Genomic DNA, 15,398 nt, shown 5'->3' on the forward strand with positions numbered 1-15,398 from the left:
AAATTAATTGCATAAAATTAAAATTCCCAATCACACTGGCCACATTGCAAGTGCTCAGTAGCCACGTGTGTCAAATGACTACCATTTTGGAGAGCACAGATATGAACATATTCATCATTGCAGCATGCAGCTGATGGGAATCTGTATCAATGGTGAGAACAGCAGCTAACAATTTTATGTGTTAGACACTTCGCATACGTTTAACTCATTTATCTCTCACAAAACTATATGATAGTTATTGCTACCAGACTTACCTTATGGATTAGGAAACTGAGGTACTTAGTTTTATTGTTCAATATCTGTCAACTAGTAACAATATATGCTAAGAATTAACCCAGCCAGTCTGGTGCTGGCAACTACACTCTTACCAAAATATCATGATCCCTTGGTATGGGAAAACTACAGAGATTAAAGAGATTTTAGCATAGAAATAGGAAATGGCTAGATCTGTCAATGTCTTTGCCAAGGATGACCTGTTCAGATCTAGCAGACTCATCCAAGACACATTTTACTGAGTCGAGGTTTAGATGGAGGTTGGCAGGCAGCATCGTGGAATATTAGAATTGAAAAGAACTATGAAACCATCTAATAAAATATTTCACAGATGAAGAAACGGAGACATGCAGTTTACCTGACTTTTCCAGAATGACAGAGCGAGTTATGAACACAGCCAAGATTAAACAGAAAGCTTCCTTCCTCAGTGTGTGTTTACACATTGCCTCCTTGGCACCCGAAGAGCTTAAATTTTCCTGATACATTATTTATTATTAGCTTAAACATGTGCTAATTTGGGGAAGTGATTTTCTTCTTCCCAGAATGTTAGCTGTGCAAGTGTGTATTAACCTTTAGAAAAAGCGATCACTTTCCTTTTGTCTAGCCTTCCTTATTTTATCCACCCATCTTACATTCTTGCTTAGCTGCCCAGCCAATTCTTCCCTGGAGAAAAAAAAAAAAGGGGGGGGGGGTAAAAATTCATAGCAGTTTGAGTCCTTACACACACCATTAAGAGTTTGGAAAACATGTCATAGGTTCCACCACCACTTTAAGTGGGTCCCTACCAATCGTGTGCATTGTTTCTGGGAGTTTCTCCTGGCATCGGTATCATCTCGCCTAGATGCACGCAGATAAAGCTCTCTTAAAGCATTAGTTTTCCTGGAGCTTTTAGTTTCTGTTCCACTACAGAGAGGTTATAGGCGCCTAGACTCAGTCTAAGTGGAACGGACCATCCCCAGATTGCAGCCTGTTGGGGCACTGCAAAAGCTTCATGCCTTCTTCCCCGCCACGCAGGACTTCAGCTCCAGCCCGAGCCCGGCTTCATCAATCTCAAGACTGGAAGTGGTAGACCGAGTCCAGGCCCCGGGAGTCTGGCTCAGGCTTTGCTGGCTCCGTGGAGAAGCTGGCGGCCGGTGGGCTGGGCTCCACAAGACGCAGCCAAGTAGCTCAGGGCACGCCGCTTCGCTCTTGGAGTCCGGTCTGGCGCCCCGCGGGAGGCAGGCGCGCTCCCACTCCCCGCTGCCGCCTCTTCCCGCAGGTCTCTCCCTCCCCGGCTTCCGCAGGGAAACAGACAGCCGGTCTCCACCTCCCGCACCGGGCGTGCATCCCCCCCGCGCAGTCCTAGCTTACATAAGAAGGCCGGGCGCGCTCCCGCGCCGCTTACCCCCCAGTGGAGTTGGGCTGCGCCCTCCACGCCTCCTCGGCGAACGTCTCGGAGCTTCCAGGCGCCCCACACTGGGAGGTGAACCTCCTTGGCCGCACAGCAGCGGCAGTCGAGCCGTCTCCACGCGTCGTGAGAACACTGAGATTGGAGAGCGGAGCGCCTCACTGTGCCCAACTCTCTCTCCACTCCCTCCTCCTCCCAGTTCTCTCTTCCTCCTCCCCCTCCCCTTCCCCTCGCCCGCCGGTGCCTGAGAGTGTTCGGCACGGGCGAGGGGACCAGGAGAGCAGTCGGGGCTGGGCGCGCGGTGGAGCTGCGGCTGCTTCTGCTGCTGGGGAGGAGCGCCGAGGTGGCCGCCCCTGCGTCTCCCCGGACTTCCCCAGTGGGGGCAGAGCAGCCGTTCGCGAGCCTCCAGTTAGAAGGCGCCGGGCAAGAGGGTCCTCCCAACTCCTCCTCGGCGTCTGCTCTCCACCCCCCTTGGCCCTTGCCCTTGGAGAAAGTGGAGTGTGCCGCTTGGTTATCATTATTTCTTCGGACTGCTTCGCGGGGCAGGGATTCGGCTGCTGCCCAGTGGGGCTTTCCGCGGTTCGCGCGTCGGTGTGGTTCCCCCCTGCCCACCTCTGTCGACGATGAGGAAAAGTCTGCGGGCGACAGCGGCCCGCTGCGGACTGGGACTGGGATACGTGCTGCCAATGCTGGTGCTACCTGCCCTGGCACTGCTCAGCGCCAGCGGCACGGGCTCGGCCGCTCAAGGTAAGGGGGTTCGCCAAGCTCCAAGGCCACCTCCCTTTGCTTCTTCCTTCCCTCCTTCTCCCTCTCTTCCTCCCCAGTTCTCCCGGCTTCCTTAATGAGCCTCCGGTGCACTCCACGAGGCTCATTTAAATCACTTAAAATCCCGCTTTCCCAACTAGTCAAGAAGCTTTGGTGATTATGTTTAATTTGTCTTCCGAGAGGGGCATGGATGGAGCAGGGACTCACGGGGTGTGGACATGCATCTGTCTCTGGGCATGCGGGAGCCTTGGGTGTCTTTTGCACTTCCTGCCCCACACGCACACGTTGTTGAATATTGTGCACGAGAGGTGTGGAGACTCTCGGTGTGCGTGCCGTGTGGCGGGCAGAGGGGCGCCCCGATGCGCGGCGGCTCCCCGCGCTGGGCCACTTCTGGGGTTGCAAGGTCTTCGGTGAGTCTCTGAGCGTGCCAGGCGCGGAAAGGCGCTCAGCTAGGGAAACGTGTCCATCAAGGCCGAGGACACACAGCGCTGGTGCCCCTCGGCTGCTGCTCAGGGCGCCGTGGAGACACGTAGCCCCCCCGCCACCACCCCTCCGGACCCGCTTGACCCAGCCTGCGGCAGGCCTGGGGGTGCGCGCCTCCGCACCCACCGCCTCTCGGCGTCTCGCTCCCAGCAGGCGACGGAGAAACTTAGAACCTGTGAGCTCTGGGGAAACGGACTGCTCGCTCAAACCAAATCCGAAAGTCCCCGGGGTAACCGGCTGGTTTATAACTCTGACATTTTAATTTAATGCGTCTGAGCTTTAAAATAAATGTCCGGGGCCTTGGGCACTATTGGGAGAACAGCGGAGGGGAGTTGGCGGTGGGCAAGGAGGAGGGGAGGAAGGGGGCCTGATCACCTAGCTCCCTTCTTGCCCCTGGAGTTTGAATTGGTAGCGGCAGTTCCCAGCCTTCTGAGCCCAGGAAGCTCAGTGGAAGAGAGACGGAGAGCAAAGAGCCCACGCTGCCCCCTCCGCAGCGTGTCACCTGGGCTCCCAACCTCCTGGCCACAAAGCGCCAACCTGCGTCTTTTTGACTAGTTCTCTGATGGTCGCTGGCTCTGAAGAGGCAGCTCGTGGCGGGGGTGCGGTTGGCGGTGGGAATGGAGGAAGCTTGTGCAGCATTCGGAGATAATGCAGGCATCCCATCCTCTCAGTTACATATCTTTAAACATTAGAGAGCAGAGAAGGTGCAGCGATAGCCTAACCGGCTGCTCAGACACTCTGGGGGGTCCGGACAGCAATCACTCTGATCTGAGAGGGCGCTGGGGCCGAGGGCGTGGGAAGTCCAGGGCAGCGCTGAGCTTAGGCGGGCGAGGTCCGGGTAGCGGGGTAAGTGATTAGCGAGGCTTTGTGAATTAGCCATAGCTACTTTGGGAGTAAATTTTCCTGCTGCCGCCTTAAGTGGCCATGCTCATAAATCCTTTCCTCCTTGCCAGATGCCTCCCACCCTGAGGTTCTGGTTTTCCTGTGCGTACTTCCAAGGCTCATCTGTCCATTTTACAAAGGAATCTCCATGGAGGCTCCTGTGAACTTGTAGGTTTCTTGAAATTGGTTAAGAAGTTCTCAGGGCAGCAGCCAAGGGTGCTTAGGGGGGCTGTTTGGAAGTTTAAGTGGGCAACCTGATGAATAGTTGAGGAATCAACTGCATGATTCCCTGTGGAATTCGCCTGCTGTTATTGGGTGCACAAAGCCTGGGGTGAGGGCTGGGAGAGGGACGGGGACAGTGAGAGAACTATTTGGAGAAAGGACAAGTTAAAGTCCCCAAGGATGCCAAACAGGAGATCTGACATCCCTGCCCAGAGCTTACTACAGCCAAATTAAAAAGACTGCATAGGAAAAGGGATCGATAAAGATAAACTGGAGATTGTAAATGGATTACTATTGAAAGAAGAAAGAAGATATGAAAATAAAAGATGCTCAGGATAGACAACATTTGCCACTTGTGCTGTTTTTCTTCTTATAGACCAGAAGAGCCAGAGATTGAGAACTGAACCTGCTCTTCAGATCTTAAGTGGAAAAGTAAAATGTTTTCTATTGGATGTGTGTATTTCAGTACTGGTCTCCATTTAGTTTATTTAGTTTTTTCAGTTCCTGGTGAATAAACTATTTGTGTTTGAATCTTGCGATCTTCGAAAGACATTATTTCACCTCTTTTATCTTTATTGTCCTCCATGTTCCCTGATGCCAGCTCCTCCTCCTTGTCTGTTAGGTATCAAACATGTAGAAAGTGCCAAACCCTACTAGCAGCTATTATCAGCTGCTATCACCACCACACTACTCCATTCCCCCAGCCTGCTTACTGTCAAAGCACCATGACAATGCCTTCCCAGAATCGGACTTTTATCATGGTCTTGTGGTCAGTTCTTCTTTTCTTTCTAATTTCTTGTCTTTCTCCCCTTGGTGGACTACATACTAGAGAAACACAAGATGTTGTTGTTCCCTGGAAGTGTGATTTCCATGTGCTGGGGATTTAAGGATCAGAATGAACTATTTTATGAATGACAGTACATATGCAGTTATGATGAGAAAGTTAATTTAAGCATTTTACAATGTGGATGAGGTTTTTATTCTGTTGTTAGAGAAGTACTGGCAAATTTAAAAGTTTTAGGAAATGTGTCTCTTCAGAGATAGCCAAGAAAACAACAGATGTTTAAGATGAAAAAGCATAGTGAGTGTTATTTGTAAGTGTTCTGTGTTTTGTAACTGTGCTTCAAAGAAAGACAGCAGTCATTTTAAACAGGTCCTTGGGACATTCTCTGGGCTTTAGGCAACAACTTTCTCCTCTCTGGCTGTGCCCTAATTGTTTCATTCAGGAATGCTGGGAACTCCTAGCTCTAGGGAATTGGTGGTGTTTCTGACTTTCAAGAATGAAAGATTTTAGTAGGAAAAGTGTGTGTGTGTGTGTGTGTGTGTGTGTGTGTGTGTTTGAATGGTGTGCTTCAGAATTAGTGTCCTATTTCATAAATGCATTTTATTTCTGGACTATACAGCATTGAAATTCTGCTTATCTAGCACCAACTAGTGTTTCGAGTGTTAACACCACCAAACTCAGGACAGAAAATTACTGAAGATTCTAATCATATTAGGATAATGCTCTACTGTCATAAACTGATTTATAATGTTTTTGATAAACAAGTAATATACTTCCCATAACAGAGTAAAAATTGCTTTTGTGCATATATACATATTGGTATGGTACAATTGACATAAAAAACACAACCTTGAATTTCATTACAATTATACTATATATTTTCCATTTTAGGAGCAGAGTAAATTCATAAATTCACATTTTGAATTTGCAATAAAGAAAATTAGGCTAGCTTACCTTTGTGTAGACAAATTGTTCACATTTATTGACTCCTTGGTCTTTTGTGTTCTGGTTACTGGGGATTCAGAATTCAACAAGACAGGGTCCTCTAACATCTCCCCTTGCAGTCCTGATCAGAATCCATACTGGTCTTTTTAAAGCAACCCTCAAGGACATGAACACGTATGAGGCATGAGCTCTACTAGGCAAACCCTCTTTGCTTATTTATAATTATTGTTGAGACTTAAAAATAACTGTTCTCCAATGTGTGCTAAGTCCCCCAATTAGTGTGTACAGAACAGCTAGAGTGTGGTCTGTTCAGCCTTAACTGTGTCTAGCACTTTTCTGATTTAGGTCATGGCTTTGCTGGAGCAGCAGAGGGAGTCACTGGCAGAAGAAACATTAACGTTACAGGCTGCAGCCACTTCAGAAAGATAAGGGGGGAAGCGTGGGGCAGGGACTAAGCCAGCACTCTTGCCTTCCGATTCTAGATTTCAGCCTGACTTTGTATTTGTGGCAGTTAAAAACAAACCTGCTCACGTTTCTTCACAAATCAAAAACTTACCAGCTCATTTGGGTAGTGGTGGTATTCAAAGTCAAGTTTTGTACACTTGACTTTGTTGTACACTTATCATGCCCCAGATTGTGTGCTGTTTGTTAGGGATGCAGAGTTGAACGAGACAGTTTTTCAGCCTTTCAGAAAGGCAGATTTATAAGCATATAGTGAAAATTCACATTCTGAAGTATAACAGTGGGCACAGGTGTAGTACTTTCTGGACTCAAGCATCCAAAGATAGTGAACATAGGTCAGGCTAGGGAATGGTAGTGGGGGTCCTAAAATTTCTACACAGAGGAACTTGAGGGTGGCAGTTTGGTGGGAAGTTTGCATTGCAACTATCTTAAATCAAATCTTCCTTAGATTAAATATATGTTTCGTCTGGTTTGGGGGAGGCACAAGCTAAAGAGAGTTAGTGGTGTGTGCCCATTCTGCCATTTATGTTAGTGGTTACCACCTTCTAAAGATCTTGCCCCTACCCTGCCTCGGTATTTGGCAATGAATGAGTTATTTAGTGTCCCTGTGCCTCAATGTCCTCTGATATAAAATGAGGATCATTACAAGTCATATTCGGATTGAATGAATTAATACATGCGAAGTATTTACAGCAATATTCTTTGTCTTCCAACCGTGTAAACCATTGGCAAAGAAATCTATAAGTCGAAGAAATTAAAGGTCAATAATTGTGAACTCCGAGTGGGATGGCTGTAGATGCTGCTTCCCCAAAATCAGCACCAGGAGCCGTCTGAGGAGATGCTCCAAAGTGTATCGCTGTGAGCTCCTGGGCAGTGCATGGTTCCCTGAACAGCGTGTGGAAGCTCTCTCCTTTCCTAGTCCCATTTCTTCCTTTCTGCTTTCTCTGTGAAAATTCACCCAATGCCAGTTCTGAAAATGCCAGGTCAAGTCCCTGCCAGTTAGTTCCTAGCTACAAGCTCCACCCTTGACTTTCTTTCTTTACAATGAATGTTGAAGGGAAAGAAGACTTCCATACATAAATAAACACTTTTATTAAAAGAAAACACATGTCAAGTTCCATGTTTTCAGATAGGGTCTGGGGAAAACAGCCTTTTACAAAATGTCAGTAGGTTTTCATAAAAAAAAAATGGATATCGGTGTACAGTCTGAAGAACATAATTGAATACATGTTATAACAACACAAAGAAATATATAGAAAATTAGATTGATTTGAAGGCAAAGCATAGTCACCAGGCCTTTTATATATTAAGATTATATTTGCAATAGAAAGTTTTAGGATCATAATTTAGAATAACATGAATAATCTAGATAACATTTTTTTTAATGTTTCACGTTTAATTACTTCTACTTGGTTAGTGGTTATTGCTAATTTTTCATGTTTGGTGCAAATGTTTTTGCCCAACTTTTATGATAAAACAAGATATTTGTTAGTTTTTTTTTTATGTTGGGACAGATCTTTCTCACAGTATTTTCATTCTGCTTTTAATGTCTGATTGCCTGGTGTGCTCTTACAGAGCCTGAACTTTCTCATTCTCTCTCTTTTTTAAACCATAACTTCTTAAAGCTTTGTATGGACTCTTGGACTTTATATTTTATTTGGATTTATAATTGCTTATGTATTTGTATAGGAAGGTACATGAATCTGAAGCCTTGGGTATTACCCCAGTGGCACATAGTTCAAGGGCATTTGAAATACAGCTCACAGACACTCAGTGCTTTATTTTATGTAACTTTTTTTTGGAATAAGTTTGACTTGAGCAATGTTGCAATTCTACTATCTCCTTTATCCCAGTTCTTAAAAAAATCCAAAAATTGAATAATTTATAGTTTCTCTTATTTTAAATATTTGTCATCTCCAAATTTAGAGATTTAAATAAAAATTTATAGTAATAGCCCTAACCGGTTTGGCTCAGTGGATGGAGCGTCGGCCTGCGGACTGAAGGGTCCCGGGTTCGATTCCAGTCAAGAGCATGTACCTGGGTTGCAGGCACATCTCCAGTAGGGGGCGTGCTGGAGGCAGCTGATCAATGTCTCTCTCTCATCGATGTTTCTGGCTCTCTATCCCTCTCTCTTCCTCTCTGTAAAAAAATCAATAAAATATATTAAAAAAATTTATAGTAATAACTGTAAGCTATCAGGATCAGAGCTAGCAAGCTTTTCTATTCTTTCTAATTGATTAGAACTCTCAGAATTTCTGCCTTTTTATGAAAACCCAAAACATATTATGTTTCAAATATTTGGACTCTTTATAAACTAAATGTTGGAAAGTATTGTTCTATATTTGAGAAATTTAAAAAGTTTTGGGTTGAAGTTTAATATGGTTTATAATTTTGACATTCCTGCCCCTTGAAAGTTGCTCCCTTAGGATTCTATATGAGGTTTTGAAATACACAGAAGAATGTATCTAGATTTTATAGTAACTTAAAACTTACTTCGCTTTCTACACGGAGTTGATAGTGTTAAAACAACTTCGACATTAATTAAATTGAAGTCATAATTTAAAAAGCAAACTATAGCTTTGAAAGTGCCAAATATGCAGATATTTGCCCTTATGTCAGTATACCTTTATTAGCCCTAAGCAGTGATTCAAAAGTGCTTGGTGTGGCAAAAGTGAAGTCTAACATCTGAAAACTCCAATCATTGGGGAATAGCCTCTTTTAATTAAATAACCAACCATATCTTATTGCCAATGTAGAAGGGCAACGTGAGAGTGACGGCAGCCAGGTGAGACTTCATTATATTGATGTGCCCGTTAGAGTTCTTATTTTAAATAGGAGGGCTCAATAGAATCATGCTAACAGATGATATTGATTAATCGAATTGAACTCCAGACTTACCAGTCTTATTTATTTAGAAATGTTGTGAGGATAGGGAGTTTTTAACCTTCATTAATCATTGTCATTTAGATCTTGTGGCTAGTTTCATTTCTCAGCAATTATGAGAGCCATAAAAATGCCTTAGGTAGATGAACATGTATTATCTCCTCTTCAAACTAAGGATGTTAAACAACAGAAACTCCCTTAGCACATTTAACAAGTTTATTGATGAATGCTAACATTTAGGAGTTTTAGTCAATGTCTTAATTGATTATTTAATCATGGACTGCCTGAACTCAACAATAATTTATTGTCTTCTCTCTCTCTCTTTTTTTTTTTTTTTTTGTTCAAAAGAAAAACCTTCTGTATGAACATTTTTTCTCAATAAAAACAGATTAGTACTTGCAGCCCAATTATAAGGGCATATATGTCCATGAATGGCAATGAAGGTGTTTTCTTTCAAAACTCAAGAAAATTGGTGTTTATAATAATATAATATATAAAAGAGTAGTATAAAGTATATAATTTTTATAGAAAACTAATCATTTTAAATTAATTCATAATGTATACTCTATTAGACAATAGAAGTTTAGTGCAATATGATAGGGCATGTGGTATAATATATTCACTTGTAATTATAGGCATAGTGAAATACATTTCTATCTAATAAAAGAGTAATATGCAAATTGACCATCACTCCAACACACAAGATGGCCACCCCATGTGGTCAAAGATGGCTGCCCCCATGTGGACACAAGATAGCTGCCACCAGATGACCAACAGGGGAGGGAAGTTGGGAGGGACCAGGCCTGCAAGGGAGGGCAGTTGGGGGCAATCAAGCCTGCAGAGGAGGACAGTTGGGGGCGACCAGGCCTTCAGGGGTGGACAGTTGGGGGTGACCCAAGCCTGCAGGGGAGGGCGGTTGGGGGAGACCCAGGCCTGCAGGGGAGCAGTTAGGCATCTATCAGGCTGGCAGGGGAGTGGTTAGGGGGCAATCAGGCAGGCAACAGGCGAGCCATTGGGAGCCAGCAGTCCTGGATTGTGAGAGGGATGTCCAACTGCCCGTTTAGGCACAATGGGTCCCAGATTAGAGAGGGTGCAGGCTGGGCTGAGGGACACCCTCACCCCGCCCCCATGCATGAATTTCATGCACTGGGCCTCTAGTTCATGTATAAGATTAAAGTTAAAGGGACCATCCTATTCTCTATGAATTCACAAATTTGTTACTTGTATTTAACTTGATATCTTACCTAATAATAGACAAACATGTAAATTGACTGTACCTCCGCTATGCCCACAGCCAATCAGAGTGAGTATGCAAATTACAAGGCCAAAGATGGCGGCCGCCCAGCTGCTCCAGGTGCGGAGTGGCCAGGTGAGGCAGGATGCCTGCTATGAGAGGGAGGGCAGGGTGCAAAGCGATCTACAGGAGCGGAGTGCCGCAGGGAAGACAAGACTGCAGACTCTGGCCGGAGTCTGCAGCAAAGAGGAAGATGGCAGACTCTGGCCAGAGCGAAGGCCTGGGTCCCGGGTGCCAGAGGAAAACCGGTGCTGGAAGCCAAGGGAAGGAAGGCCTATTGCATGAATCTCTTCATGCAATGGTCTTCTAGTTTTATATAATTCTAATATCTTTTTGAAATTTCAAGAACCTAAAAAATCCTTTTAAGATCTAGGTGAAAGAGTATCCTCTACCTTTTAGGGGAACTAAAAGTGATAGTCAATAACAGAAGTTCTGTTTTTTTATTAAAAGTGTCAGAGACCTGTATTATCTCTAATCCATACCAAACCAACAAAAGAAAACAAAAAAAACACACAAATTACTATCACAATAAAAACTTTGTGGTTGGGAAGCTATGGTCAATAATGGCAATTTCACTTTGAACATATGTCTATGTGAAACATGTTGACATTTGAATTTAGCTTTTGATAAAAGGGAAAATGATACCTTTTATCTTCCATTGGCTAAAGAGTTTGCCAAATATGCACATCATAGCCACTAGTCGAAGTACACAGGTTTAGCAAGTAACAATCTAAAAGTCATTCTAAATAAAACAGTAATTACATTGCCCGTCATTTTCTTTAACAACTTTCCTTCTTTCTCCCGGATCTCCATAAGATAATGAAAGCGTGTAAGCTTTAAAATGTGTTATGGACCAAACCCAAGGATGCAAGGAGCCTAAAACATTTTCTTTCCAGCCACCAATGGCAATCACCAACACAGTGTGTAGCTTCATGGAAATCAGAAGCCCATTTCGGTAACTGCGCTCAGAAGCTGAGGAAAAATAGGCATGTTCGACTCATTTATTTGTGCTATCTGGAAGAGAAACCTAAAATCAGTATTTCATCATAATATTATCCAACAGACCCTCTGACATGAAACTTTTATCTAAATAGAGTCTTCATCTGCACCTATCTCAATTAACAGAGCAAAAGACAGTATATAAAAGGCATATATTTGAAGAAAGTTACATTTGGATTATACTTGGACCTATTTGGGCAGGATGTGCTTGTTTGAGAAATCTAGACTTAAATTAGAGGTTTGCTGGTAGAGAGTAACTTAGAGTATATTCCTCTGGAATATATAATTAATCCTTCAGTTGTCATAATAGAATGCATTGCCAATTTCTGAGCTGCTCTGTTAAACATTGTCATTAGTAACAATACCAACATTGCATCTTAACTCTCACCCTTACATCAGAAACCGAATCACATTCTTTGTCCAGGGAAAGATTTTAAGTGGAGTTTTATCTATTATTGCACACTTTTAAAAATGCTGCCAATATCTTTCTCTTATATACTGATCTATTTATTTTTGTTGATATTTACACATGCATATATCTATATAGAATTAAAAGACCACAGCAAAGAAAGTTATGGTTTACTTACTATAACATGATGAAAAAAAATAAAAGGATGACTAAGAAAAGTTTAAATGATAGGCATGTTTCCAGAAGGATGGGGGTAATGAGTTTATTGGATTTATTAGAAATGATGATCAGATGTAAGAGACACATCATTTCTTATTGAATTAAATAACGGTGGAATTATTTCTTAGGAAGGTATTTCCAGGCAGAGTCTTAATGAAATGAAGAGTTACAAGGAGTGGACAAGTATAGTTCAATAATTCCTATGAGTATATATATACTTGCACGAATTGTGTGTGTGTGTGTGTGTGTGTGTGTCTGCGTAATCATTTTTATTTTAGAAATGAGAGCTCATTTTCAAATAGAATTGGCAATATCCTTAATAACAAAACAGAACCTTTCAAGAAATGAAAACCAAACATTTTTACTTAAAAAACGCATTCATGAAGGTAGTCATTGAGTAGGAAATCAGATTTCATCAATGGATCACGACTGAAAATCACACCCTACTTTTCCGCAAGAAGTGCCTCTTTCTGTAGCAGTCGCTAAGCCATTCTGTGCAGTGGGGAGGCCTCTGCCGCCTTGGTGCAGTGGTTTATCTGATAGAAACACGTTTTCTCCTCTCCTCCAAGGACGGAGAGGGGATCCCCCTTTCACTGGTCTATTACAGACCTTGGAGGACTTCTGCTGCTTTTCTACAGAATGGACTAAATTTGTTGACCGCAAGAGACCGGCAACTTGCACGCATGCGCAAGTAAAACCCTTCGGAGGCGAGCAGGACTCTCTCAGGGTGATCCCAGGAGAGAGAGGATTTCCCTTGTATGTACCCCTCAGGAGGTGACCTCCTCTGTGGGCTGAGAAGGAGAGGCCCCTTGTGTTGTTCCTTCCTGAATTCTGTGATAGTTTGTTTCCACTTATTCATCAAGTGGAGTTACGTTCCCAGCCTGGGGAACATTTGGTTTTCTTGGACTCCCTCAAAGGTTGGATAGGTTTCTCCAATACATGTATTGAAAGCTTTATTTAATGGAGCAAAAGTGAAGTTAGTTGAGGGGGAAAGAAGTCGTTACTTTTGAAAGAATATGCAGAACTTCACTCCAGACAGAGGGATAATATGCTTCCTTGTTGAATTTAATATTGTATTGGAATGCAAGGTAATGTCTGAATATTCACAAGACACATCAATGTGTAAATATATATTAATAATTACCATGTGTCCACATCACTTGGCATTCATGAACTAGGATTTTCAAAGATGCAAATAAATTCTAAGGTTCAGTAAGAATTGTTTTGTATGTTCTTTTGTGTCTCCTACATTCATGGATGAATGACACTGGGTTTTCATAGCAAAATGAGTAGTACTCTGCAAAGCCCAGCAAAGTAAGTAATAATGCCTCACAAAGTTTTGTGATCACAAGTCTAAATGCTAATGAGGGAGGTTGCCTGTTAAATGCTGAATGCAAGGTTAAAAAGATGGTCTTCAAGATAACAGCGGATTCCAGAGTCCTTGACTTTGTTTTCCATTCAGTGACAGTCACTAAATTAGGGAAAGGAATGTTCAAACAACACACTTGAGGAAAAGTGATTTTTATAGAAAGGAGCCATTTCTGCTAATAGCCAGTAACTGCACGTAACCCCACTGACATTAAAAGTCCATTAGCTAAGCCCAGTTTAAATAGCAGCTGATGCAGTGTCAGCTAAATGTACGTAGGAATTTTTTCCTATAATTCAGTAATAGCAGTTCTGTAATTTCTTCTAAAACTACATACATTAAGTGAAACAAATGTCATCCGATAGTAGTGGCAGGCTGCTACTAAACAGGCAGAGATTGGTAATGAAACAAAGAAAAGTCTATATAACAAGGAGATAATGAGTGGTAACGATGGTTTTAAAAGGGAGCCTTTGAGAAAAATCATATGGAGAAGCTTAAGCTGGTGTTCAGAGAGAGTTGTTTTCCTAGGGACACTTAGTCATGTGCACAACTTTGAGATATTCACTTAAAGTGAACAGATATTTTACTATTAGCCTCAGTGTTTACTTTCTCAGTGCATTTTGAAACAACAGGAAGTCCCTTCCGTAGGCACTGCTATGTATGTAAATACTTGTGTGTAAAGGGTGGGAGACACAAGCTATTGAGAAAAGTGAAAACAGAGGTACAATTTCATATGTGTTCATATTTTTTTGAAAGTATAAGGATGTATTAGTACTGCCTGCAATGATATAAAAGGTGGAAATGTCCACCATTACGCTCATTTTTTATCTTTTGAATATCTTTTACTTTCCTTTTAAAAACAAACAAACAAACAAACAACAACAACAAAATATTTTTATTGATTCCAGAGAGGAAGAGTAAGGGAGAGGAAGAGATAGAAACATCAATGATGAGAGAGAATCATTGATCGGCTGCCTCCTGCACGCCCCCTACTGGGGATCGAGCCTGCAACCCAGGCATGTGCCCTTGACCAGAACCAAACCTGGGACCCTTCAGTCCACAGGCCGATCCTCTATCCACTGAGCCAAACCAGCTAGGGCTTTAATTTCAATTTTAATCATCTAAAAGACAAAAACTTTTACTGCAAATATGTTAGGATCCAAGAATTATTTTTTTTTGTCTTTTTAAATTTTATTGTATTTTTCCATCATGCTGTGGAAGTTGAATAATAATTCTTTAATAACTCACCTTGAAGAATTCCCTACGACAGTGTTCTGTAACTCCGAGACTATTGTGGAGACACAGTGAGGGTTGCTCAGGAATCTGATGCATGAGATGAGAACAGGGCAGTAATTAATCAGCGGCTGCCATGCTCACCCCACTGTAAAGTATCATGAGAACCTCCCTGTCCAGCCCCCACCCCTCATTATCAGACCATTAGTGAAGGCCTGTACAGGCAACAATGGGGAGTCCCGCTTAAGCTTATGACCCCTGTCACTTGGGCATAAGCTTTGTGTACAGTTTCACAATGGTCACTTGAATTCTCATCACACTTTCTAGTTCTCAGAATTATTCATCATTTCTAACCTGAGTACTATTTATAAGTCTGAGACATCACATCATTTATTTATTTACTTGTTTGTTTATTTATATTTTAAAATTAAGTCAATTTTTCTTTATTATGTTAAAAAACACCTCACATAACCATGTATTGCTTAAAAGGAGAAAAAAATGAAAATAAATAAAAAAAGAAGAAAAGGACTACTATTTAATCATAATGGGGTGGCAAAGCTTCCCTTTTATGTTCACAGATTTTCATACAAGTGTTTCTTAATAAAATCAAGAAGTACTCTTTGGTTTTGTTAACTGTTTTAATTCAATTCAGGCCACTGTGAAGGTTTGTTTGGAATGAATTGGAAGCTTAGATGGACAGAGTTTATGCAATTACATTTCTAACCAAAATCCCGTTTACTAACTTATTATATGAGGGACTTGATGAATAATCTCATCTTTAATATGTAACTC

General features: G+C 42.4%; 1 protein-coding gene across 2 annotated transcripts in view; it reads left to right on the plus strand.

The window, feature by feature from the left end:
* Positions 1-1,727: 1,727 nt before the first annotated feature.
* The window catches only part of UNC5C (unc-5 netrin receptor C), a 399,186-nt gene continuing 385,515 nt past the window's right edge, over positions 1,728-15,398 (plus strand). For both annotated transcript variants that reach the window (XM_080644037.1, XM_080644038.1), the window contains exon 1: positions 1,728-2,407. In XM_080644037.1, the coding sequence (XP_080500163.1) occupies positions 2,284-2,407 (124 nt within the window). In that variant the 5' untranslated portion in view covers positions 1,728-2,283. The remainder of the gene's footprint in view (positions 2,408-15,398) is intronic.

The sequence above is a fragment of the Plecotus auritus genome (genome assembly GCF_963455305.1).
Source record: "Plecotus auritus genome assembly, chromosome: 1".
Taxonomy (NCBI): domain Eukaryota; kingdom Metazoa; phylum Chordata; class Mammalia; order Chiroptera; family Vespertilionidae; genus Plecotus; species Plecotus auritus.